The sequence below is a fragment of the Wyeomyia smithii genome, chromosome 3 (genome assembly GCF_029784165.1).
Source record: "Wyeomyia smithii strain HCP4-BCI-WySm-NY-G18 chromosome 3, ASM2978416v1, whole genome shotgun sequence".
NCBI lineage: Eukaryota > Metazoa > Arthropoda > Insecta > Diptera > Culicidae > Wyeomyia > Wyeomyia smithii.
In genome coordinates this window covers 44956403-44982552 of record NC_073696.1, presented here as the reverse complement: position 1 = coordinate 44982552, position 26150 = coordinate 44956403, and the positions used below count along the sequence as shown (strand labels likewise).

At 38.9% G+C, this 26150-nt stretch overlaps 1 protein-coding gene across 23 annotated transcripts in view; it reads right to left on the bottom strand.

The window, feature by feature from the left end:
• LOC129726904 (thioester-containing protein 1 allele R1-like) overlaps window positions 1-25323 on the bottom strand; it is a 56603-nt gene extending 31280 nt beyond the window's left edge. For 17 of the 23 annotated variants that reach the window (XM_055684141.1, XM_055684143.1, XM_055684145.1 and 14 more), the window contains exons 1-7: window positions 16044-16447; window positions 11978-12164; window positions 11547-11906; window positions 10758-11485; window positions 10440-10701; window positions 10124-10375; window positions 10006-10048 (exon numbers count right to left, since the gene is read on the bottom strand). In XM_055684141.1, the coding sequence (XP_055540116.1) occupies window positions 10006-10048; window positions 10124-10375; window positions 10440-10701; window positions 10758-11485; window positions 11547-11906; window positions 11978-12164; window positions 16044-16129 (1918 nt within the window). In that variant the 5' untranslated portion in view covers window positions 16130-16447. Of the gene's footprint in view, window positions 1-1209; window positions 1379-9198; window positions 9371-10005; window positions 10049-10123; window positions 10376-10439; window positions 10702-10757; window positions 11486-11546; window positions 11907-11977; window positions 12165-16043; window positions 16448-24915 lie in introns of those variants that run through there. The other 6 variants (XM_055684137.1, XM_055684138.1, XM_055684139.1 and 3 more) reach the window with 4 other exon arrangements.
• Between the last annotated feature and the right edge of the window lie 827 nt (window positions 25324-26150).

The following is a 26150-nucleotide window of genomic DNA, read 5'->3' as shown; positions in this document are numbered from 1 at the left end:
AGTCCAGTGACAGAGAGAGTGTCGTCAAAAGGCAAGCGAAATAGATAATAATAATAATAATAAAGTGTTATTTTTCAACATTTATTTGAGTGCAAGTTACAAACGTCATAACCTGCACACAAACTTTTATCAAAGATGTTTCTTTTTTTTTTTCGTCTCGGTGTTGTTTATTTTTTGCCACCCCCTTTGCTAAGTTTGATAACCTTGGACATAAAAAGAATTCGAAGTTTGTATCAGCCTTATTAGACATTTTTCAATCATTCAATTTTGAGCACACTTATGCTGGGATTTTCAGTACGGAATATGTAGGGAAAAGTAGGTAAAGACGGACACCCTAAGGGTTATTCTAAATAATTGCTTAGGTATTGCTATTTAGATCGCAGTAGTCATACAAATTGAAACTTAAGGTCATTTGTTTTCATAATCATTTTTGGTATTAGTGAACTTCCTCCAAGTTTTATGTGTTTTGGTTCTTCAAAAATAAGACTACAAATTGCTGTTTTTTGACAAGGTTGGGAAAGACGGACACTTGGGGTGGGTAAGATGTACACTACGAAGGTAAAGGTGGACACTCACAAAAAAGATGTAGTACGTTAAGTATTCTTTTGATTTATGTGTTAAGTGATGGCCATACATTACTCAACGTTATTAGAGTCCATCTATACATCACGTGAACAGTATAAGAGGATGGGTTTCGATGGAGGCGAAAATTCTCCGCCTATATGGCCTGTTCTAACTGCTAAGTGATTAATATCCGCTGGTTTCTCTCGCGGGTGTACTTTGTGAATATCTGTAGTACACAACAGATGCTACATGTGAAAATTCTTGGAAAATCCGTGTGTCCATCTTTCCCTACCTTATTCATTGTTTTACTTACAAATTTGACAGTTTGCTTGCTGAAAACCGATAATGCAACTCAAAAGCATTAACACACTACAAAGAAGGTATTCGCATCACTCAAATATCATAATACATTCTAGTTTGTGAAATATTAAAAGTGTCCATCTTACCCGCAGTGTCCGTCTTTACCTACTTTCCCCTACATCATAAGGGTCCACCACCATTAGTACACGGGTTAATCAGTCAAGACCATTGTGAGCACAAATGATATTCCTGATAGTACTTTCTACCAACAGGCAACAGAGAATTATTTACGGTTTGGAAAGATGAACTACAAGCAAACTTTTTTGTATTTATCACCCCGCTTACTTCGATTCGGTTTCCCAGATCCAGGATTCAGGAAACAGATTTCTAACAGTGTATACCGGTGCTGCCATGGCAGCTGCAGCCGGGGGAGAAGCAAAAGTAGAGGTGATAATGAAATCTCCTACAGGAGGACGATCAAGCGCTTCTGGGTCTGCAAAATGGTGGAAGAGTTCTGCAATTGTGAATGCATAGTAGATTAACCGCTATATTCTTCAAATTTTAAGTTGAATAAAATGTAGTCTGCACAATGCAAATCATCTCGAATGCAAACTTGGTTTCAAATGAATGATAAGAGCTGTCCTCTAACTGCTGTTGTCAGATGTCTTTGAGTCAATTGAGTAAATTTAATGTCATATGAGACAATTGAGTAAATTTAATTTAAAAACAATGTAAAAGCTGCAATTTTATAATCTTTGCGCTTAAGCGTACATATATTAAATTCATCGGTATATTTTTTTTCATTCCGCGTCGAACACTCAACAGAAACGGACGTGCAAAGTGGTCGTTCTATTACAATCCAGTCCGTGTGTACGAATAGCCAAACAAAAGAGTGTATTATTCGCGCTAAAGGCCAACTAGATTGTGAGTTGTGTCGCTACGTTATGAACCCGGCTCGCAACTTTGGCAGTATTGGTGCAAAATACCAGCTGCAGTTTTGATCTGTGCACAGTGAATAGATTTTTCTAATTCAAGGCCATCATTTGACAGTCGAGTCGTGTCGCTGTGCTGAGTGATCTCACACCCGGCTCACTGCTGGTGGCTGTATTGGTGCTGCTGTACTGGTGCTGCTGGCTGCTTTGGGTGCAGCTTCGAACGATCGGACAACCACTGCTGGAAGGAAGAAGTAAATAGGTACGTGTTCTTGTCAGCGCTAGTGCGCTAGTGCGCTACATTTAGCGCGATGGATATAGATCCCTCGCCTCCCGTGCCACCATCCCCGAACCCCCTTAACCCTGACCCTTCTGTTACCCCCTCCCCTGTTCATTCTCCAGTCCCCCCTCGCCCCAGGATTTACCCGGACGGATCTCAACAGGGCAGCTATACTGTTTATTTTCGTCCAAAGGCAGGAGTGAATTCAAAGCGATTAAACATACTGCAAATTTCTAAAGACCTGACGAAGGGGTACAAGGCCGTGACCGAAATTTCCAAGGTCCGACCTAACAAGCTCCGTGTCGTGGTCAGTGATCTGGCACAGGCCAATGCTATCGCTTGCTCTGAGCTCTTCACACGCGAGTATCGCGTTTACATACCCGCACGAGACGTGGAGATCGACGGTGTCATAACCGATTCGAGTCTGTCTGTCGAGTGTATCCTAAAAAGCGCAACCGGTTGCTTCAAAAATACCGAAACACAGGCGAAGATTTTGGATTGTAAGCAATTGCAGTCCATGTCTCTCGTCGGCGGTAAAAAAGTTTACACTCCGTCAGACTCGTTTCGCGTTACGTTTGCCGGATCTGCACTCCCTAGCCACGTCTCGATCGACCGGGTTCGTCTGCCTGTGCGATTGTATGTACCCCGTGTTATGAATTGCACCAATTGCAAGCAGTTAGGCCACACAGCCGCCTACTGCTGCAATAAGGCACGATGTAGCAAGTGTGGGAAGACTCATGCGGAAGATTCTTGCAGTGTTAATGCTGAAAAATGTATTCACTGTGGGGAAAACCAGCATGAGCTCTCCACATGCCCGGTGTACATGCAGCGCAGAGATAAAATCAAGCGGTCACTTAAGGAGCGTTCAAAGCGTTCTTATGCTGAGATGCTGAAGAAGACCGTGACCACTTCTACCATAACATCGAACCCCTTTGATCTGTTGTCCTCTGATGAAACCGATGCTGACGATTCATCAGCGGGAACATCTTATGCCAATCCTGGGGAGTCTAGGAAGAGGAAAAATGTTTCTTCTCCTAAACTTCCCCGTAAAGGTCCTAAGATTTCCCAAAGTGTAATGAAAAGTACGAACAAACCAAACAGTGCTGCGGAAAAACCGAAGCAAACTCCTCCTGGGCTTGCAAATTTAAAGTCCCAGAAGGAGTTCCCAGCACTGCCAGGAACATCTAAAACCCCAGTTGTCCCTTTTGCACATCCAGTTGATGAAACAAATTCTGGATTAGTGAAATTTTCTGACATTGTGGACTGGATTTTTGAAAATTTCAATGTACCCGATCCAATTAAAATTTTTCTTACAGCATTCCTCCCAACAGTTAGATCATTTTTGAAGCAGTTGACTGCCCAATGGCCCCTCCTTGCAGCGATTGTATCCTTCGATGCCTAATACAACTGCGTATATGAAGGATTCTATCTCTGTCTTACAGTGGAATTGTAGAAGTATTTTACCAAAAATTGATTCGTTTAAAGTTTTGATAAATAAAAACAAATGCGATGCATTTTCCCTTTGTGAAACTTGGCTTACTTCAAATATTGATCTCAACTTCCATGATTTTAATATTATTCGCCTTGATCGAGACACCCCATATGGAGGAGTACTTTTAGGGATTAAAAAGTGCTATTCTTTCTATCGTATTAACCTCCCCTCGATTCCAGGCATCGAAGTTGTCGCATGTCAAATGACAATACAAGGTAAAGAGCTTTGTATTGCCTCAATATATATTTCTCCCAGAGCACAGGCAACGGCTGCTCTTTGATTTAATAGAACTTCTTCCCTCGCCACGTTTGATTTTGGGAGACTTCAACTCTCATGGTGTGGCTTGGGGTTCCCCTTACAATGATAACCGCTCCTCTTTGATCTATAACCTTTGCGATGACTTCGACATGACTATTTTAAACAACGGTGAAATGACACGTATCCCGAAACCTCCAGCGCGCCCAAGCGCCCTGGATCTATCCTTATGTTCGACGTCGCTACGGTTGGATTGCACATGGAAGGTAATCCTCGATCCTCACGGTAGCGACCATCTGCCTATTCTTATTTCAATTACAAACGGGTCAACTCGCATGCGACCAATTGACATTCCGTATGACCTCACACGGAATGTCGATTGGAAGTTATACGAGGAAATGATTTCAAAAGCGGTCGAGTCGATTCAACATCACCCACTACTTGAAGAATACAACCTCCTCGCGGGCTTATTACTCGACGCCGCGTTGCAAGCCCAAACGAAGAAATATCCCGGCGTAACGATCAAAGAACGGCCTCCCACTCCGTGGTGGGACAAAGAGTGCTCCGATGTCTACACGCAAAGATCCGACGCGTTTTTGGCCTTCCAGAAGGGAGGTATACCCGACGACTATATACGGTATTCGGAGCTTAATACCAAGCTTAAAAGCCTGCCTAAAGCAAAGAAACGCGGATATTGGCGTCGGTTCGTGAACGAGACGTCGAGGGAGACATCGATGAGCACTCTTTGGAACACAGCCCGAAGAATGCGGAATCGCGTAACGGTCAACGAAAGCGAGGAGTCTTCAAGTCGGTGGATATTTGATTTTGCCAGGAAAGTATGTCCGGACTCTGTTCCTGAGCAAAACATTGTTCGCGATGCGTCTCCGGGCCACGACGCGTTAGAATCACCTTTTACGATGGCAGAATTTTCAGTTGCCCTTCTGTCCTGTAACAATAACGCGCCTGGGTTAGATAGAATCAAATTCAACTTGTTGAAGAATCTACCCGGCAATGCCAAGAGGCGCTTGTTGAACTTGTTCAATAAGTTCCTGGAGCAAAACATTGTACCGCAGGATTGGAGGCAAGTGAAGGTGATCGCCATCCAAAAAACCAGGGAAACCAACTTCTGATCACAACTCTTATAGGCCGATTGCAATGCTATCCTGTATCCGGAAATTGACGGAAAAAAAGATACTCCGTCGGTTAGATCACTGGGTCGAATCAAATGGTCTACTATCAGAAACTCAATTTGGCTTCCGCCGTGCCAAAGGGACGAATGATTGTCTTGCGTTGCTTTCAACAGATATTCAGCTGGCGTATGCTCGCAAAGAACAAATGGCGTCTGCGTTCTTGGACATTAAGGGGGCTTTTGATTCCGTTTCTATTGACATTCTTTCGGGTAAACTTCACCGACAAGGATTTTCTCCAGTTTTGAACAATTTTTTGCACAATTTGTTGTCCGAAAAGCACATGCATTTTACGCACGGCGATTTGGCAACTTTTCGCATTAGCTACATGGGTCTTCCCCAGGGCTCATGTTTAATCCAATTACAACTTCTTCTTTACAACTTTTATGTAAATGACATCGACGAATGTCTGGCAAATTCATGCATGATAAGACAACTTGCAGACGACAGTGCAATCTCTGTTACAGGAGCCAAAGCTGCCGATTTGCAAGGACCATTGCAAGATACCTTGGACAATATGTCTGCTTGGGCTTTACAGCTAGGTATCGAATTCTCTCCGGAGAAGACTGAGATGGTAGTTTTTTCTAGGAAGCATGAACCTGCTCAGCTTCAAACACAATTAATGGGTAAAACGATTTCTCAGGTTTTGGTACACAAATATCTTGGTGTCTGGTTCGACTCTAAAGGCACCTGGAATTGTCACGTGAGGTATCTGATGAAAAAATGTCAACAAAGAGTGAATTTTCTTCGTACAATAACCGGACAATGGTGGGGAGCCCATCCAGGAGACCTTATAAGGCTTTACCAAACAACGATACTGTCTGTTATTGAGTACGGGTGTTTCTGCTTCCGCTCCGCAGCAAACACACATTTGATCAAACTGGAGCGAATACAATATCGTTGTTTGCGTATCGCCTTGGGTTGCATGCAATCGACCCATACGATGAGTTTGGAGATCTTAGCTGGAGTACTACCATTGAAAAACCGCTTCTGGAGCCTGTCTTCTCGTATTCTAATCAAATGTGAGGTCTTGAACCGTCCCGTGATTGAAAATTTTGAAAAGTTAATCGAACTTAATTCTCAAACCCGTTTTATGACATTGTATTTCAATCACATGTCCCAAAATATTACCCCTCCTTCGAATATTCCAAATCGTGTCGACTTATCAAATACTTCTGATTCTACTGTGTTTTTCGATACATCCATGATAGAAGAAACTCGTGGAATCCCGGATCATTTACGCGTGCAGCAGATCCCTAAATTTTTTTCCAATAAATATCGAAACATCAACTGCAACAATATGTACTACACTGACGGATCACTTCTTGATGGGTCCACTGGCTTCGGTATCTTCAATAACAATTTAACCGTCTCCCATAAGCTCGATAATCCTGCTTCTGTTTACGTCGCAGAATTAGCTGCAATTCAGTACACCCTAGGGATTATCGAAAAAATGCCCACGGACCATTATTTCATCTTTACGGACAGTCTCAGTTCCATTGAGGCTCTCCGATCGATGAAAGATGTTAAGCACTCTCCGTATTTCCTGGGGAAAATACGGGAACATCTGAGTGCTTTATCCGAAAAATCGTTTCAGATTACCTTAGCGTGGGTCCCTTCTCACTGCTCGATACCGGGTAATGAGAAAGCGGACTCTTTGGCTAAGGTGGGCGCAACAAACGGTGATATTTATGAAAGACCAATTGCCTTTAATGAATTTTTTGCATTTGTACATCAGAATACGATCATCAGTTGGCAAAATTCTTGGACCAAGGGGGAACTGGGAAGGTGGTTACATTCCATAATCCCCAAGGTATCGACGAACCCGTGGTTCAAGGGGTTGGATGTAAGTCGGGATTTCATTTGCGTGATGTCCCGGCTTATGTCCAATCACTATAGATTTGACGCGCATCTCCGTCGTGTTGGGCTCGGGGAGAGTGGTATCTGTGCCTGTGGTGAAGGTTATCACGACATAGAGCACGTTGTTTGGTCATGCCCTGTACACCGTGACGCCAGGTCTAGATTAATAGCTTCCCTGCAGGCCGAAGGTAGGCAGCCGGCTGTTCCTGTTCGTGATGTGTTGGCGAGCCGTGACCTATCCTACATGTCCCTTATATACGTTTTCCTGAAATCCATCCACGCCCCAGTTTAGTTCTATCCCCTTCCGCCTACATCCAACCAAACGACAAGAACACGTTAAGACCCCGGATCCGGAAACAGCAATCAGACCCGCACGATACTCTCAAGGCCCGATGGAAACAACCCAATATGCCAGTCCGTAATATCTTGGCCCAGCAGCGGAAAAAATTTAATATGCTGCTTACCTATGGCAATGAAAACCATCAAACAGCAAACCTGTGCTTTTAATGCAAAATATTCTAGCTTTAAGTTAGATTTAGTTTCAGCTCGTAGTCGGCAGCGAGGATAAAAAATTTGCTTTTAGTTATTAAGGTACTTTAGAAAGTAAGCTACCAGATATAATTGGCGCCGTTAAACATTGAATTGTCTTTGTGCCGTGTCAAATAAACTATATATGAAGAAAAAAAAATCGGTATATTTTTTTTTTTAAATTTAGAAATAATTACTTTTAATTTGATCCAAAAACATCGGAAATTGATTGATTTTTGGAAAAAAAAATTTATTGAAAAGAGTTAGTTTTTTTTTCTGGCCACCCTATTACGGAACTGGTCACCCTAAGGGCCAACCAAAAATACGGGTTTGAATATGTTCGACTAAGCTAAATCCCTGCAATTTTGAGCCCAATTGAAGCGCTTTGAGTAACCAATTCCGAGATAGAATGAACGAAAAAACGGCCTATTTTGTATATTTTATTTTCAGAATGTCATAACTTTTCAACCAGTGAATAGATTTTCGATCCTTTGGGATCAAATTTAAGGTAAAATTTTAAGTAAAAATACCCAGGAATTAAATATGAGTACTTTTTTTTCTTCATCTTAATATGTGTACTTTTGAGTGCAAAAATTTAAAAAGTATTATTAAGTTTGCTGTGTTTTTCAATTAAATTTACATGAAAAATCAAATGTGCCCTTTGAAAGGAACGACAAAACAAAAACGGCGTATTTTTTTAAAGAAAAACTCCAATAACTTCGAATATCATTTAGATATTTACGATGATATCCGCAAAATGTTTTTCTTAGAAAACTCTTATGGTCGTCTGAAGACTGGTTTAATGTGAAAATGGAAAGAAAAAAATTAGAGTAATAGAAGTAGGTTTTCAATTTAGATCGGTTATTATCGGTCGAAGATAGAAAAAAAATTTTTTTCAAAGCTGCCTAAAATTAACGGGGCAATTGAAGAACAATTTTTATCTTTATCTAAAAAGACAATAAAGCTAGATATTTAATTTCATCGAAAATTTCATCTAAATTCGGTTTCTGAACCATTAGAGTAGGCAATGGTTGTAAAACGAAGATGTTCCTGTAGAATACTTTAATATCCTCTAGATGAGTTTTTTCAAAACCACCCATAAACAATGAAAAGCGACTCTGTTCTGAGTATCCACGACCAGGGTTGGTATTTGTTGACACTCTTGAGTGAAAGTGAAAAAAAGCATCCATAAACGTTACTTTTTTACAATCCTTTCGGAGTTCTCCCTTCCCGCTTTTTTTTTCATGCGATGGAAGCAAGACAAAAAAATCAGTTTATCAGTTAACGAAGATTGTCAAGGCATCGGTCAGTGTCAGTGAAAAAGTGTTTCGGTGAGGTTCATATTGGTTGAGTGGACTGTTTGTTTTTCTTTTTCGCTTTGAAGTGAAGATCATTTGGTTGAATTTGTCGTCAAATTTGATTCCGTAACCGTGAACGATGCGCGCGATCTATTTCATCTGAGTATAACAGCACGTTACTAGGACGAAAATCTAGTGTATCTGAAAGAGTGCTGCGAAAATCTAGTGTATCTGAAAGAGTGCTGCGATCATTGGAAGTGAAAATTGAAAATGATTGGCTGTAATTTTCGAAGAATTTTGCTGGGGAAAATGACTTTTATCAGCACTGTCCACGACCATTAGCACGAAAATTATTCAATCGAAAATATTATGAACATAAATGACATCCCAAACTGTACTTTCTAACAGTAAGTTATAGTAGTGGAAAGAGGCAAACTAGGAATTATTTACGGTTGGGAAAGATAAACTACAGGCAAATATTTTCAATCATCACTAAACCTACGTCGATTCGGTTTCCCAAATCCAGGATTCAGGAAACAAAGTTCTAACAGTGTATATCGGAGCTGTCACGACAGCTTCTTGCGGGGGTGGAGCAGGAGTGGAGGATATAATAATATCTTCTTCAGGATTGCGCTCAAAAGACGCTAGTTGAATTTCTACAGGGTAGTAAAGTTCTGCAAAAATAAATTCATAATAGAGTTGAAATTCTACAGTAAAGTTCTGCAAAAGTGAATTCATAATAGATTAACAACTATCTTCTCTCAATCTTCTGTGTAATACCTCTTCAATCAGGCTTAATGATCGACATCAGACCGAATAACGTTATTTCGGGCCGGATTGGAACGGACTGGGTTATGTTTCCACGGTCAAGCAGAAAATCATAAGGCCACAGTTTGCGATTTTGTTGGACTTCACCTACCTACTTCAAAAATACATCACTCATATATTGTTTACAGTGTACAATCGAATTTAATTTTACGAGTTTGCTTTAAATATTCCATTCTGAAAAATGTATGTAGATTATCAACTAACTTCTACTATGTCCGCTTCTTCAATCGAAGGAAACACATTTGTTACCTTAAGCTGATACGTTTTGACAGTTTCAATTCCAGCTCAAGGCTTGGTCACTTGTTCATTCACCAAAACAACGCTTTCTAATAACTGGTATCTTTTGTTTGCAGTCTTCGAACCAAATCGTGAACAAACTTTGTGGAAATTTTCGTTCCGATATCGATCACTAATCAGGTATTTTCGCTGGAACACTTGAAAACAAAACGAAATCTGTGTTTAAAGGAACAGGAGTACTTACGTGGTGGCTCATTGGCGTTGGTCATTATAATAGCTCCAGCATCCTGAAATATGAATGAAAAAAAAATTGTTAGGCAGAGATCAAATGATGGAAAAATTGGACTTAATTTCATACTCACATTGAAGTCATCGTAGCTTGCACGATACCTCCACGGGGCAAAACGTTTCTTGCGGTAATAACTGTAAGAAGGCTCCTCGTACATTTTCAACTCATCAAATACCTTGGTCTTGGTGATATCGTTACCACTCTTCAGAAGCAGTACGCTCTGGTCGACTCCAAGCAATCCAACGTACGAATCCGGATTAGTAGAGATTAAGATGTCCACATCCTCACCGGGTTTAGATTCGCTTTTCGAGAGCGACACTTTGAGCTGGAGAATGGTTTGTTAAGGTTATTCAAGCCTCTAATGATAGAAAAACTACTTAGACACTTACGAAATTTTGCAGATCGTCGCCGAATTCAATATCCACCTTATCACTAACCAGTTCACCATCATCTTGAATAAAATAAACCACCAAGCGTGCTCTTGGAACCATGGCAAAGCTGGCTGTAAAACGAAAAGTATGCGAGCGCTGCTCAGGAACAGCTATTGTTCCACCAACAATGATGTCACCTCGTCCAAGAACTTGAAAGTTGAAATATTTCATAGGTACCGTGGAAGTTATATCCACCATTACATCTTTGTTTATGGCTGGGCTGTTGGTAAGAATTATTTTCACTACACTATCTTTACCATGAAAGGAATAACTTACACTTCAGTCAGCACTTTCACTCGCATGTAAGCTGCAGTTTTGATCCAACCTTTAGATATTCCTCCCAGATTGTAAACAGTTCCTAAATACTCAGCCCGAAAATCCATATACTCGGTGTCGACATCGGTGTTTACAATCAATTTGGCCATTCCATTCTGATCCAACGAATAGCTATGCCTCGAAATATTTCTCTCTGGCCATCCAGTAACTTGGCTTACTTCAACTTTGTTAACACTATCCTGCACGGGCACGTCATCTTGAAAGCTCGCCTTAAGCCATGCAGTGTAAGGCAATCCGGGTTTGAACCTTTCTGCACTTTTGACTAATTCCATCTTAATTCTTCTGTCATAGATAGTAACCTTCGAACTAGAGTTCTGCTTCCGGCCGGTCAACTCCTCTTCGACGACTGCTTCGATAACAATCTTACGCGTATATTCTCCGTCCAGTTTAATTTCATCGCGCAGATCAAATTCAACAGAACCTTTACCATCAACTGGGACGGTTTTTCTTGTAATCACATCTCGTTCGAAAGGCTGAACGTAATGAAAACCAAAGTCCGGATATGCGGATACTGTGGCTTCTCCTTTAACAGGTTTTCCATACGTATACTTTGCACGAATTATAGCTTTAACCTTGCCATCTTTAAACGTGGTTATTCCCGGTGATTCCACGCTTATCTCAAACTTCGGTAAAACATACTCATCCACTTCGAATTCTTGATTAGTTTTCTGAAAAAAAAGAGTATTTAAAAAATACATTCTATTTACAAATTTCTTTTAGAGTACTTACCGATCCCAAAACCTCAACATGGATCAACCAGCGACCAAGAACAGGAGCATTTGACAATGGTAAATTGGCTTCGAAAACGCCCTTAATCAGCGTAGCGTTGTTCCACTGCTTGATCCGATTGCTCTTGCCATCTGTTATGTGGACCTGCACAGCGTTTACCTTCTGGAGCGGCCTTGTATTGGGGTCTAGAACTAGCACCCGGAATCTGACCGTATCACCCGGCTTATAAATGGCCTTATCAGTTTGTACAAAAACCGAGAAACTTTTTGGTTGAAATCTCAGCTGGGTCTCATTCGTGAATACAAACCCAGATAACCCTTCGGCCACCAAGCTGTAGTCCGATTGTGTAATATCACCGATCTAGTAAATGTAGAAGTAAAACACACATAAGCACTCAAGATTACTCAAAAGCCAACGCGGGCTCAACCTACACTAAACGGAATCAAACGTGATTCTCCTTGCCCCAAGGTGACATCTTCGGAAGCAACGGGTTCGCCGCTGTCGGTGTTGTTTACTGTTATCCGAAATTTGATTGGTGTTTGAACGTTAAAATTGCTTACGGACACATGGTACTCCGAATTCGGTCTCAGGAGTTTCGACGCAACGATGGAATAAAACCTGTATATCAGTAGGAAAAGCAACAGGGAAATTAGAGGAAATGAAATTACTGTAATGGGTGTTTTCAGAGGTTAAAATGAAATGTTTACGATCTTGTTTCTCGATAGTGTTCCTGTAATGGGTGATTCACAGACAACAATGTGCACAACTGCACATTATAGGTATGACGGTTACGCCATCCAACCGTCAGTATGTGTTGATTTTCTGTCGCATCTGCTATTATAATTTCAGTAACCGTGTTTTGAGTTTACGAGTAATGTGATTGGATGGATTAGTGCCACTCGCAGTGTCCGGCATTAATATTCTAATGAGACTTTACACGTGACTCAAGTACTTATTTTGTAGGGCGGTTGAATGATCCCCTCCTACTTTGCAATACCCAACACTGATTTAAAACAGCTTTTGTTAAATATTTCAGCAATGATTGAAAAAAAATATTTTTTTCAATTTGTCGGCTATCGACGAGCATGCTCGAAACCGGTTGACGCTAAAAGGTCAATTTCTCAATTTAACCTTAATATTAAGTAAGAGAAAAGAGTGTTGTTGTCTGGTCCCTTTCTATCAGTGTTATATAACTCTTTTATTTCGATCTTTCTGTAGCAGCCGAAAAGTATAAAATGTAAAGTCTTCAAGTGCTCAAATCACTATCAGATAGTGTTTTTGTTATATTAGGGCAATTTGACCTGTCACTCTTAGTTTTTTACTTTATACATTTCTACTCAGCGCTTGAATGAAACAGACATCGTCATACACATCAACTTTCATTGAAATTAGGGGAACTGCTCCATTATTCATCTCATTAAGCCGATATTCACGAAGAATGATTAAGGATTAAACACCAAATTTTCACGAAATCATTGAACAAATAAACAAAATACGCTTACGTGCTCCTTTATAATTTTTCAGCATTGTATATTTAGTAAACTTAGCTAGATTTATCCTGAATTTTGTAAAACAAACCATTTTTCACAACGCTCCCATATCCATCTCAAAACTCAAATCACTGCTCAATTATTCATCTCACGTTTTCGCGTTTCAAGGCATGGCAAAAGCAAATACTTTCATCAAGTTCATCACTAGAAAGTTTAATAACGGACTGCTCATTGATACAGACATAGTAACTTTAAGGGTGCCAATAATTTTCAACATCAATAGAAAAACATTCAACTAGAAATCTCTCAGCCATTCAAACTAGGGATGTTACGGATATCTGCATGAAAATTTATATCCGCATTCGCATCCGCATCATACCATGCAGATATTGAAAAAAATATCGCTTCACGAAAATTTGTAGAAAAGTTTTCTTTGGTGTAATTTACTGCTCGCTTAAATAGCTTTTGCACTTGGGAGGAACTTGGTCATGGAAATAAGCAAAATAAAACACAAGGGATGCTACGGATATCCACATCCGCATCCGCGAGTGCGGAACATCCGCATGAAAATTGACATCCGCATCTACATCTGCATCCGTAATCATATATCCGCATCCGCATCTGCAGATGTCTGAAAAATCACATCCGTAACATTCCTGGTTTAAGCCTTACACCCGGTGTCTGTTGAAACGATTTTAACTAGTAAGTTAAACTACCTATTTAAAGATTTTCGTTTGAGTTGGAAACCGAATTTCAATACATATCAGACGCGCTATACACAGCACTGCATGCGACACACAGTGGGGCAAATTGGTCCTGTTTCAGTCAAACCTCTAAAAAGCTTCAATAACTACTTAAAAAGTGTTTATAATGATTCATGTTCATGTTTTAATCTATAGCACTTTTTTTATCTAGAAATCTTTCTTTTAATAGAACATAATTTCTATCTTTTTAAATTCAAGTCAAGGAAGTTTGGCGTGCTGGAAAATCTTTCGGTAGTATTTTTTGTACATTCATGTACAACATGTATTGCTCAAGATCATTATTTGATTTAGATCGCTCAATTTCAAAAGTGTAATTCTTTTTGCTACTCAAGTTCAAGTCTGAGCGATTTGATGTCCTTAGATCAGTTGTTAAGATGATTTAATTGTTTGGATCGTGGTTTTTCGTCATGCAAAAAAAAATTTAAGTCACTTTTTTCGCACGTATTCACATACACGTCCACATTCTAAACGTATTGATCATGATTAATGATATATAACAAAAATAATAGAATTTAAATAGATGACAGAAAAGTTTATTCGTCGTCTTCCAAACCATTTTCAACGTGAAGTAGTTTTATGGCAGTTTTTTTTTATTTTGCGGAAATCAGTTGGATCAAAGTTTATTTTTAAACTGGATAAAAAAGGGTCCGATGTGACCAACATATCGTTCAATACATCTTGGTTCAATTCTGCTGGACTTCCGGCTATGCGCTTCACGAATTTGTGAAAATGTGATGTCCTTATAGAGAGCTCCACGAAACTTAAGAATTTCACGTAACAAAATGCTGTACCAAAAATCAAAAAACCTTCAGCGGCAGCTAAAGTTGGGTTTTTTGAAAAGCTGAGATTGAAATCTTTAAATTTGAGAAGAACACAGAGATGGTACTCGCTGGTAAATCACTATAGGGCGATAGGGCGACAAAAATGATCGAAATATTTTTTTCGATTTTATCAAATGTTAAACCCAAACATGCAAATTCTGTACAACCTATGCTTGTTTCTTGATCTGTTAGCATTCTAGTTTCTGCAAAAAAATCGATTGCGAATATTATTCCGGAAAATAATTTTTAGGTTTTGTCTAAGCTTTTTTATGGGGCTGCCTCAGTGTACGACATTAGGTACGATGGAGAAAATCGATTGTCGTTAGTCAAAATATTCAATTTTTAAACTCGAGCAACAATGAATTTCATTTGAAAAAATATGTACACAAAAACGTTGCACGTATGCGGCTGGTACTGCACGAATGTTATGAAACGGCACTCTCGCTTTACCAGTATCGGAACAAAACGAAAAATTCTCTCGACGAAAGAGCGACGAGAGCTCGCACCATCTTTTTGCTTTTTGGTTTTGTATGAGGACAAGAGAGACCGATGTAATTCTTCACGACAAACAGGTGTGAATGGTATAATTGTAATGCAATTTTGAGTGTAAAATGCGGCCCTTCAACGAAAACATTCACTTTAATCTAAAATTGCATTCAGTAACCAAATTTCATTGATACTTATAGCGCAATCGCATTCTAATGCCACCATAACAAACGCGAGATAAACAGCTGATCGAAGCCAAGTCATTGTAAATAACAATTCATACGAATAAAATAGACTCTATCAATGAGCGATAGCCCACTGCCGGTAGTCAGGCTTAATGCCAAGGTCATTGTAGTGCCACACCAACGTAACGTAACGAAAATATTGATATTATTGTTCTATAGAGCCAATTGACTGCGACCAATAGTGACTAACGCTGCAATTCGTAACTTATCCACAGCGTATCAAGGCATCAAGGCGTAGGAGATTGGAAGTAATTTACATACTGTTGTGACGTGACAAACTCAAATGAACTCGAACACAAAGTGAGTAGGTACCGCCTAACCTGTGCGAGGACTGATTCACACACGCTATATGAATTCGATCGAGTAACGCCGACGCATCTTACCAGACGCTTCGGTCAACGGAATTCGTAAGATCACCGCTTGACATCGAACTTTTTTACTGCGTTTTTTTTTCGTTTTGTTTTCCTACCACTGCCGAAGATCAAACGAGGAAACACGTTCTGACCATAACTGGCAAATCAACTTTGTCAAGTATACCTGTATACGATCAAGTCAGAGGTTTCGTCATCGCTATATTCACTCAAAAGACACCAGGTGAGTGAAATGATCGCTATTCACAGTATTTCACACTTAGCATTTCACCATGTTCAATGAATACTTTTGTCATATCGCAAAACAACAGGATACGAACCCTTCACAGTCGCCAGCCGTAATGAAGCACATGTATATCACAGCCACCGGTAAAACCCATCCATGGGCCAAACTTTTGAATTTCATTCTGAACCACCGACCTTGCGCCGATGTGTTTCCCTAAACACTAGCCTAATGTCGTTGCGTCACGAGATAATGCACAGGCTAACTATCAATCTTTTATTACTCCACAGAACTGAGCACTGGAAACCCCCCAAATTAACCCACCAAAGGGGCTTTTTTCGCTTAATGTGTCACACTCGCACTGTATTCAACTGATCACTGATTATTACTAGTAAAATCACAAATCCATCCTGCGTTAAGTAACGGATGTTAAAGCACATACGCGGTCCCACTTAATTTCTTGTGATCCACTGGTCGCAACGACTGCTTAATATGAACTGATCATTGAACGAGTTGATCACTCAATTTTATTCGCAGCCCGATCTGGTTGTTCTCTCGCAGACGATTTTTGGGCTGGTGTTGGTGAACGCGTTTCGACGTTGCCAGTAGTGTGAAAATTTAACCTGAGCTGAATACTATACTGATGGAATAGTTTTTTATGAAAAGTTACCTTTTAAACATTGAATTTAAATTTTTAGTGTTTTGATTAAGCCCAATTAAGAGAGCTTCGTAGCCTCAAGGTTACAGAGTCCGCTTTAATAAGCGAGTGGTCGTGGGTTCGAATCTTAGTAGAATCAGGCCATTTGGTTGTCAAAGGACTTTAACATGGGTTCATTCTCAGACCCTCTACTACATACCCTTCCTTCAAGCTGAATTCTATAGTACCCTTGCTGACTTTCATCCTAACAAAAAAGTCCCTCTTATAATAAAACTGTTCTGAGTAACGTATAATAGTTCTCTTCAGGGAATTGTAATTATGACGCGGTCTTGGCTGGAGGAACGAGGTTTCGATACGACTCCTTCCTCTTGACAAAAAATATAAGTCCTACTTATAATAAACCTGACCAGAGGTGAAGCATTGAGTGCCTTTCAGGGAATTGTGATTGTGACGCGGTGTTGGTAGGAGGAACGAGGTTCGATAAGACTCCTTCCTCTTGACAAAATAAGTCCTTCTTATAATAAAACTGATTTCAGAAATATTTACCCTCTACAGGGAATTGTAATTGGCGATATTGGCACGAGGAACGAGGTTTCGATAAGACTCCTTCCTCTTGACATAATAATTCCTCTTAGAATAAACCTGGCCAGAGAGGAACGTTAGGTGTAGCCTCAGCTCAGGCAATTGTAATTTGGCGATATTGGTAGGATAGAAAAGAGGCTCGGTATAGTAGACCAGTAAGCTTGAAATGTAAGGGTAAACTCTCACACATGACTTGAGCTAAAAATGCAGATAATTTGATCACGATAATGTTCTAAAAGAGAATGTTTATAGAGACCGTTCATTCCTGTCAAGCTCTCATATAGTGGCCATCCCTATATTATTATCATTTGTTGGCGGCACCAATCCATTCAGAAAACCGGCAGGCTAATGGGAAAATAAATATAACCGGTGTCTCTCGAAATGTTTTCATTCTGCAAAAAAACATAGTTCTGTTCTGTGGATACCAGTAAAGCAAGATATTAAATTCTAAAGTGTATACAAACTGAGGAAGAAGAAAAAACACAAAGTCAAATGTTTGCAACTAATCTCTACAAAAAAAATAGCAACTGCATCAAAACATCACTGGAGCTGATAGGTTTTCATTGATCTTCCGAAAAATCCCCCCGAAATAAAAGCGTCTCAAGATGACTATGGAAAAACCCGAGAAAATGAGTGAAAGAGGAATTGTTTGTTAGCAAACAAGTAGAAAGCTGGGCGTCATTTTTCACACTCATTCCAGTTAGTAAGGTTATCGGAGGGTCAGCAACCCGACAACACTCCGTCTAACGCAACGCAATGTTAAAAAATACTTCTTGGAACAGGTTACAGGTTTGTTTTACTTGTTTTCATAGAGATACAGGTAGAAGTATGATGGAATGACCATAATTCTGATTCAGCGATGCAACATAGAACTTGTCCCATAAAAAGTTAGATTTATCGAGGAACGGCGAACGAAGGAAGGACATGCTTCGATTATTATAGGTTTTTTTACCAGTGTTAAACCAGGAATCGACTTGGTAGCAGAAAATGAAGTGAGATGTCATAGTAAACCCTCAGGCTAAAATTGATTTGCTTAGAACGATACATATTGTTTATCACCTAGCTAATATAATAAATTTAACATCATCATCTCAACTTTTTTCTTCGAGTTTTTTATTGCTAAACAAGGGGGGCTTCATAGTCGCAAGGACAAAAAAGTCCCTCTTAACGGGTGATAACTGAAAAATTTAGAACTTTCAGGGGCTCTCTTAATCCAGAACAAACACGCATGAGAGTATGTATAAGAGCGCTCTCTTTCTCCTCTTTATGCCAGTTTTTTTTTTGTTTTGTTTATACATGCTCAGTTTTGTTCAAAATGGTGTCGAAACAAAGAGTAGCGCATTGTAAAGTTCGCTATAAACTGCACAACAATTTTGGAAAAAAGTTCACGCTAAACCATTTTGAAAGCAAAATTTTCCCGATTTCGATTGTGTATGATTTTCCCCAAACCACAACAATAATTCTCCAGGAAGGTAGGAGAAGACCGGCCAGAGTAGTAGATGGAAAAGGATTTTTTCTTATTTGTCTAAATCATGGTTTGAGCCTAGTGGCTTGACTTTGATTGAAATGTATACCAGAACGAATGTTTGAACAAAACTATGATTTTTTTCTTTCAAAACACCATACCAATGAAGAGCATGTGTTTTAGCCATTGAAAATCATTACTTTACGTCAAAAATACACAAACGTTCCTGAGAAACCACCCGACTTCATTTGTACCCTAAATACGCAAAGCAACGAATCTATACTTCAGTGTTGTTGAATCGGAGATTTCTTTGGGATTTTGAGTTCTTTCGGTGCAAAAATAATTGGAGATCAACGAACTGCAAACAGTTGATTGGTAGAATCAAGAGATGCATTCGAAAAGCTGACTTGAAGGCCGTACAACGCTCTTGTTCCGGCATCATAAAAAAGCTTTGTCAGAAGGCCTGTAACGGACCTTTCTCAAATTTTCAATATTTGTTGTTAGTTCATAATGAATGTATCTGCTCGTTACAATAAAACTATAGCTTCAGTCGAAACCCGTTGATTAACGGACCAGCACCAACGGCCTTACTTCCTCATGCGATGGAAGGCGTGATCCCAGAGATTTTTCGCCTAAGAAAATCTCCCGGTGTCGGCTAGGATTGAATCTAGACCAGTTTGGTTGGTTCTGAATTGATCACGCCACCACACAACCATCGACACCTATATCGGCGGTGGAATTCGAACCCAGGCATCGAGCGTGGTTGGCGGAGACGTTACCAACCACGCTAGGCCCCCGCCCCTATAGCAACAGTTCGCTCCAACAGTTTGAACATACAACAAAAATCTATTTTTTCGCTTCTATGATCAGACAGAAAGGTGATCTTAAATCTATCTAAATCAAGTTGAGACAGGACCGCATTCAAGGAAATCTTTTAAGAGGAAATTCAGTTTTAATTCACAATCAACATCAGTAGAAAAGCATTCAACTAAAAATCTCTCAACCATTCAAACTAGGGATGTTACGGATATCCGCATGAAAATTTATATCCGCATTCGCATCCGCATCATACCATGCAGATATTGAAAAAGAATATCGCTTCACGAAAATTTGTAGAACAATTTTCTTTGGTGTAATTTACTGCTCGCTTAAATAACTTTTGCACTGGGGAGGGACTTGGTCATGTGAAATAAGCAACATAAAACACAAGGGATGCTACGGATATCCGCATCCGCATCCGCGAGTACGAAACATTCGCCTGAAAATTGACATCCGCATCTACATCTGCATCCGTAATCACATATCCGCATCCGCACCTGCAGATGTCTGAAAATCACATCCGTAACATCCTTGGTTCAAACCTTACACCATGTGACTGTTGAAATGATTTTAACCAGTAAGTTAAATTATTTAAAGATTTTCGTTTGAGTTAGAAGCCGAACTTCAATACATATCAAACGCGCTATACACAGCACTGCATGCGACACACAGTGGGGCAAATTGGTCCGTTGGTGCGACGGTTGTTTCCACAGTGCTCATATTATTGGCAATGTTGTTCAGCATAAAAATATCTTTATGAAAAAATGTATTCAGATAGTTTCAATTTTCAAAATGGTGCTGACATCTATCTTCGGAATAAATAGTACTAGCTATTTTGTTTCTTCAGAAAAACTTGTTTAGATCATCAATTGACATGATGTTTTCGAAAACATTAAAATTGTAGGACCGTTTAATTTATATTTATAATTTCCATTATTCATATACCCAAAATTTCAGTTATTAAATATAACTGGGAATTAAGTACGTATGATTCACTTTGGATATATTTACACTTTCGAGTCGTCATAAAACGAATCATTAACAATTTGTAATTTATATTGTATCCATCTCTGACGTCCGGGGAAGTGACTTCACCAAGGATAAGACCCAAACTTACGACCCGTTGATTAACGGACCCGCACACACTGGGGCTGATCATGAAAACTGATAAACAAAACCCGATAGCTTCTCAAATTCGAGTCATGAAATATTGCTTTCTTCAGCTTTTTTTTGTCTTTAACCCTCTAGTGCCTAATGCCGCCTTTTGCCGGGCTTCAGTCAAACCTCTAAAGAGCTTCAATAAATACTTAAAAAGTGTTTACAATGATTCATAGTGGTTTTACCGAAGCCCGTCTAGAAATTAATATGGGCACTAGAGCGTTGATGATTGGTCTAGTTCAGTTCATAATGATCTAAATCACTTTGTACCGGAAAAAATGCCCAGTAACTTTCTAAGTTCATGTTATAGAGGTCTCAAGCGTCACGCGAAGTTGATCAACTGTATACGATTTACCATTTTGCACATCATGTATTCAAGTCAAAGAAGTTTAGTGTAATAGAAAATATTTCGGTACCTTGTACATTCATGTACAACATGTATTGCTCTAGATTACTATTTGATTTAGATCGCTCAATTTCGAAAGTGAAATTCTTTTTGCTACTCAAGTTCAAGTCTGAGCGATTTGATGTCCTTAGATCAGTTGTTAGGATGATTTAATTGTTTGGATCGTGGTTTATCGTCATGCAAAAAAAAATTTAGGTCACTTTTTTCGCACGCATTCTCATACACGTACACATTCTAAACGTATTGATCATGATTCATGATATATAACAAAAATTATAGAATTTAAATAGATGACGCTTATTCGTCCTATTCCAAACCATTTTCAACGTGAAGTAATTTCATGACAGTTTTTTTTTTATTTTGCGGATATCAGTTGAATCAAAGTTTATTTTTAAATTGGATAAAAAAGGGTCCGATGTGACCAATATATCGTTCAATACATCTTGCATGGGCACAATTCTGCTGGACTTTCGGCTGTACGCTTCACGAATTTGTGAAAATGTGATGTCCTCATTGAGAGCTCCGCGGAACTTAAGATTTTTACGTAAAAACATGCTGTACCTTTAATTTAAAAAACCTTTAAAGCGGCAGCTAAAGTTGGGTATTTTGAATAGCTGACACGGTGCTCCCACAGACCGTTATTATAAAAAAATGCACCAAAGAATCTGAGTACACCATTCGATTCGTTATGACGTCCAAAATCTGTCGAAAAAAGTTCAAAATCATCGTACGGTACATTTTTGAGTAATGCGTTTTTGAAGGTCGTAAAGTACAAAAAAGTGATATTAAAACGATAATACTTATTGTAAAGCACGTTTTTCAACCACCATTTTATGAAATAACTTCCAAAACAGTTTCTACACATTCCAAGGGTTATATTTCAAGACATTAACAATTGGTAGAAAGATTTATTGAAAAACCCACAGTGCACAGTGGTCTAAACCCGAAAAATCGTGATCGCCCTGGATTTGACTGAGAAAAATATCTTCAGCAAAATTGTTTCATAGAACAGGGCCTTACTTTTGGCGTTTTTAGTTTTTCAATCAATCCACCTAACAGTTAGATAGAAATAATATTTTTTCTAATTTTCAATATACCAGATTGCTTTCTTTAGCAAAGTTGTGGAAAATTTTAAAAGAAAAACAATTGCTGAATACTGCGATGTCCTATCTGTACGTTGGACAAGACAAAATAGAGTTTTTTGTGGAACACCACTCCTTAAAATCACTTTTTTGTCTATAATTTTGTCTGTGATGGTCAAAACAATGCAAAATGTTCTAGGATTTTATTCATTCAACTAAGATTCTCTCAAGACATTATAAAATTTATTGTTTTGACAGGAAAAGGCACTCTCGCTTTACCAGTATGAGAACAAAAAGAAAAATTCTCTCGACGAAAGAGCGACAAGAGCTCGCACCAACTTTTTGCTTTTTGGTTTTGTATGAGGACAAGAGAGACCGATGTAATTCTTCACCACAAGCAGGTATGAATGGTATAATTGTAATGAAATTTTGAGTGTAAAATGCGGCCCTTCCACCGCTAGATGTCGATACTTGAATTGAAGAGATGTGGTCTCGTTTTTGGTACTTTAGTTGCATATTTGTTCTGTGTCTACAGTCCACAGGGAAACCCAAGCTCTTTCAGTTTTTTCTCCCAATCCCTCTAAATCGTAAAAAAAGATAAATATCGAAAATCAAAATAACGGCATATATCCTATTACAAACCAAAAAGCAACTTATCAGCAACTTATCGCTTTTTGTTTTAAATTCAAGGGTTTAAACCTGGTGTGCAAATTGTATATGTCGAAAATGCACTACACCTGCATAGCAGATGTTCCGAGATTTAACCTTCCATGCTACAAAAGCGATGTGTCATGCTGAACTCGACCAATGTTCTTTAAATGATACTTACTCCGCCAGTGCCTAGTTATTAATCCTGTGTAGGTATAAATAGCCCTCTCGTTAAGTTCTAAGAGCTTTTTAGTGTTGTTTGCCTTTGACGTTATAACCCCTTTCAACTGGTGACATCCTCTGACAACTATCCAGTTGATTGTCACCTGTTGTTCTTTCTAGTATTTAAGTTCCATATATTGTACAATTCAAGATACCGCAAAAAAAAATGCTTGTCATTCAACATGAATGTTGCAATCACAATATAGTTTACGATCCTTCATGAGACTATTTACTGACGAAAACGCAAATACAACGTGAACGTATTTTCTATTGTTATTCATTTCCAAAAGTTAAACTACACAAATTTACAGTCAACGAAAACATTCACTTTAATCTAAAATTGCATTCAGTTACCAAATTTCATTGATATTTATAGCGCAATCGCATTCTAATGCCACCTTAACTCGTGACCCCAGCAAAAACATATGTAAACAAACGCGAGATAAACAGCTGATCGAAGCCAAGTCATTGCAAATAACAATTCATACGAATAAAATAGACTCTATCAATGAGCGATAGCCCGCTACCGGTAGTCAGGCTTAATGCCAAGGTCATTGTAGTGCCACACCAACGTAACGTAACGAAAATATTCATATTATTGTTCTATAGAACCAATTGACTGCGACCAATAGTGACTAACGCTGCAATTCGTAACTTATCCACAGCGTATCAAGGCATCAAGGCGTAGGAGATTGGAAGTAATTTACATACTGTTGTGACGTGACAAACTCAAATGAACTCGAACACAAAGAGAGTAGGTACCGCCTAACCTGTGCGAAGGGTTGCCAATGTTCCAGTTTAAACTGGATTCCTCCAGATTTTTTCAAGTGATCCAGTCAAACAGTTTATTCCCAAAATCTTCCAGTTTTTTCAGATATTTGCCAGTTTTATCCAGTTTTTTATTCACTCAAGCTCCGATTGGTTTCCGGAAGTATTTTTACGTAAGTTTTGCAGATTGATAAATTATTTTGACAATTTCTAACAGCTTTTTCAGTATTCTATCTTCTCGCACGAAACACGATCTAATTAAAGACTGCATGACATGGTTGAGATAAAACCAAACAAATTTATCACACCGTGAAAAAAATCTTCTATTTATTTTCTGTGGCGTAGCAGATAAAAACTTGTTAGAAGAATTAAATACCAAAAGATAGCGAAGTCAGAAATAATTGAAATTTAAACTTCACTGATGTAACGGAAGAAAATGCTGCGTCAATACTTTTGTTGAAGAAAAAAGTAAATGAAAAAGCTCTATTTTCTTAATTTTGAGGTAGATTGATAGCGTAATTTTAAATTTTGCTGCTGTTAGAGGAAATTTTCCAGTCCATAATTTAAAAAAATGTAAGCCCGAAACAAAACAGTTCTGATTAAAATGAGTAATTTTGTGCGAAGAGTTATTTCGTTAGTTGCTGTATTCGAAACTGACACTGGATTTAGTCTCCATAACAAAAAAGCTTTCTCAAAATCATTTTATTGCTTTTTTACAAATTTATTTGGAATCCAGTTTTTTCTTCAGCCTTTTTCCAGTTAAATTTAAAATTTTATTGGCAACTCTGCCTGTGCGAGGACTGATTCACACACGCTATATGAATTCGATCGAGTAACGCCGACGCATTTTACCAGACGCTACGGTCAACGGAATTCGTAAGATCACCGCTTGACATCGAACCTTTTTATTGCGTTTTTTTTTTCGTTTTGTTTTCCTACCACTGCCGAAGATCAAACGAGGAAACACGTTCTGACCATAACTGGCAAATCAACTTTGTCAAGTATACCTGTATACGATCAAGTCAGAGGTTTCGTCATCGCTATATTCACTCAAAAGACACCAGGTGAGTGAAATGATCGCTATTCACAGTATTTCACACTTAGCATTTCACCATGTTCAATGAATACTTTTGTCATATCGCAAAACAACAGGATACGAACCCTTCACAGTTGCCAACCGTTATGAAGCACAGGTATATCACAGCCACCGGTAGAACCCATCCATGGGCCAAGCTTTTGAATTTCATTCTGAACCACCGACCTTGCGCCGATGTGTTTCCCTAAACACTAGCCTAATGTCGTTGCGTCACGAGATAATGCACAGGCTAACTATCAATCTTTTATTACTCCACAGAACTGAGCACTGGAAAACCCCCAAATTAACCCACCAAAGGGGCTTTTTTCGCTTAATGTGTCACACTCGCACTGTATTCAACTGATCACTGATTATTACTAGTAAAATCACAAATCCATCCTGCGTTAAGTAACGGATGTTAAGGCACATACGCGGTCCCACTTAATTTCTTGTGATCCACTGGTCGCAACGACTGCCTAATATGAACTGATCATTGAACGAGTTGATCACTCAATTTTATTCGCAGCCCGATCTGGTTGTTCTCTCGCAGACGATTTTTGGGCTGGTGTTGGTGAACGCGTTTCGACGTTGCCAGTAGTGTGAAAATTTAACCTGAGCTGAATACTATACTGATAGACTTTTTGCCTTTCTCCTAGAAAGGTATAGCAATCACTGGAAAAACCGAAGGTATAAAAGTGGTCCCAATGGCCGAATGTCATATACCACTCGACTTCTTTCGACGAACTGAGCATTTTCTGTATGTATTATGTATGTGTGTAAGTGTGTATGTGTGTGTGTGTGTGTATGTGCAACTTTTTTTCTCACTCACTTTTCTCAGAGATCGCTTGACCGATTTTCATAAAATTAATTGCAAATGAAAAGTCCAGTTGCGCCATAGGTTGCTATGGAATTTCATTGTAATCGGATTTTTAGTTTGGAGGTTATGTATCAAAATGTAAGAATCACGAAACATCAATATCTCAGAAACCACACAACCGATTTCGATAAAACTGGTTTCAAATGATTGGACTGTCCCCAGAACCCTTAACTTTCGAACTTCGTTTTGATGTATCATATGGTTCAAAAGTTATGTAAAGAAAAGTTATCCTGAGGTTGTTAAAACTCACTCATTTTTCTCAGTGATGGCTGAACCGATTTTCACAAAATTAGTGTCAAATGAAAGGCCTAGTTGCCCCATAGGTTGCTATTGAATTTCATTGCAATCGGATTGTAACTGTGTCCGTTGTTCATAAAAATGTGAAATCACATAATGAAAGTAAACATATTGACTTTCTCCTAACGATTACTGGCTAAGTAAAAG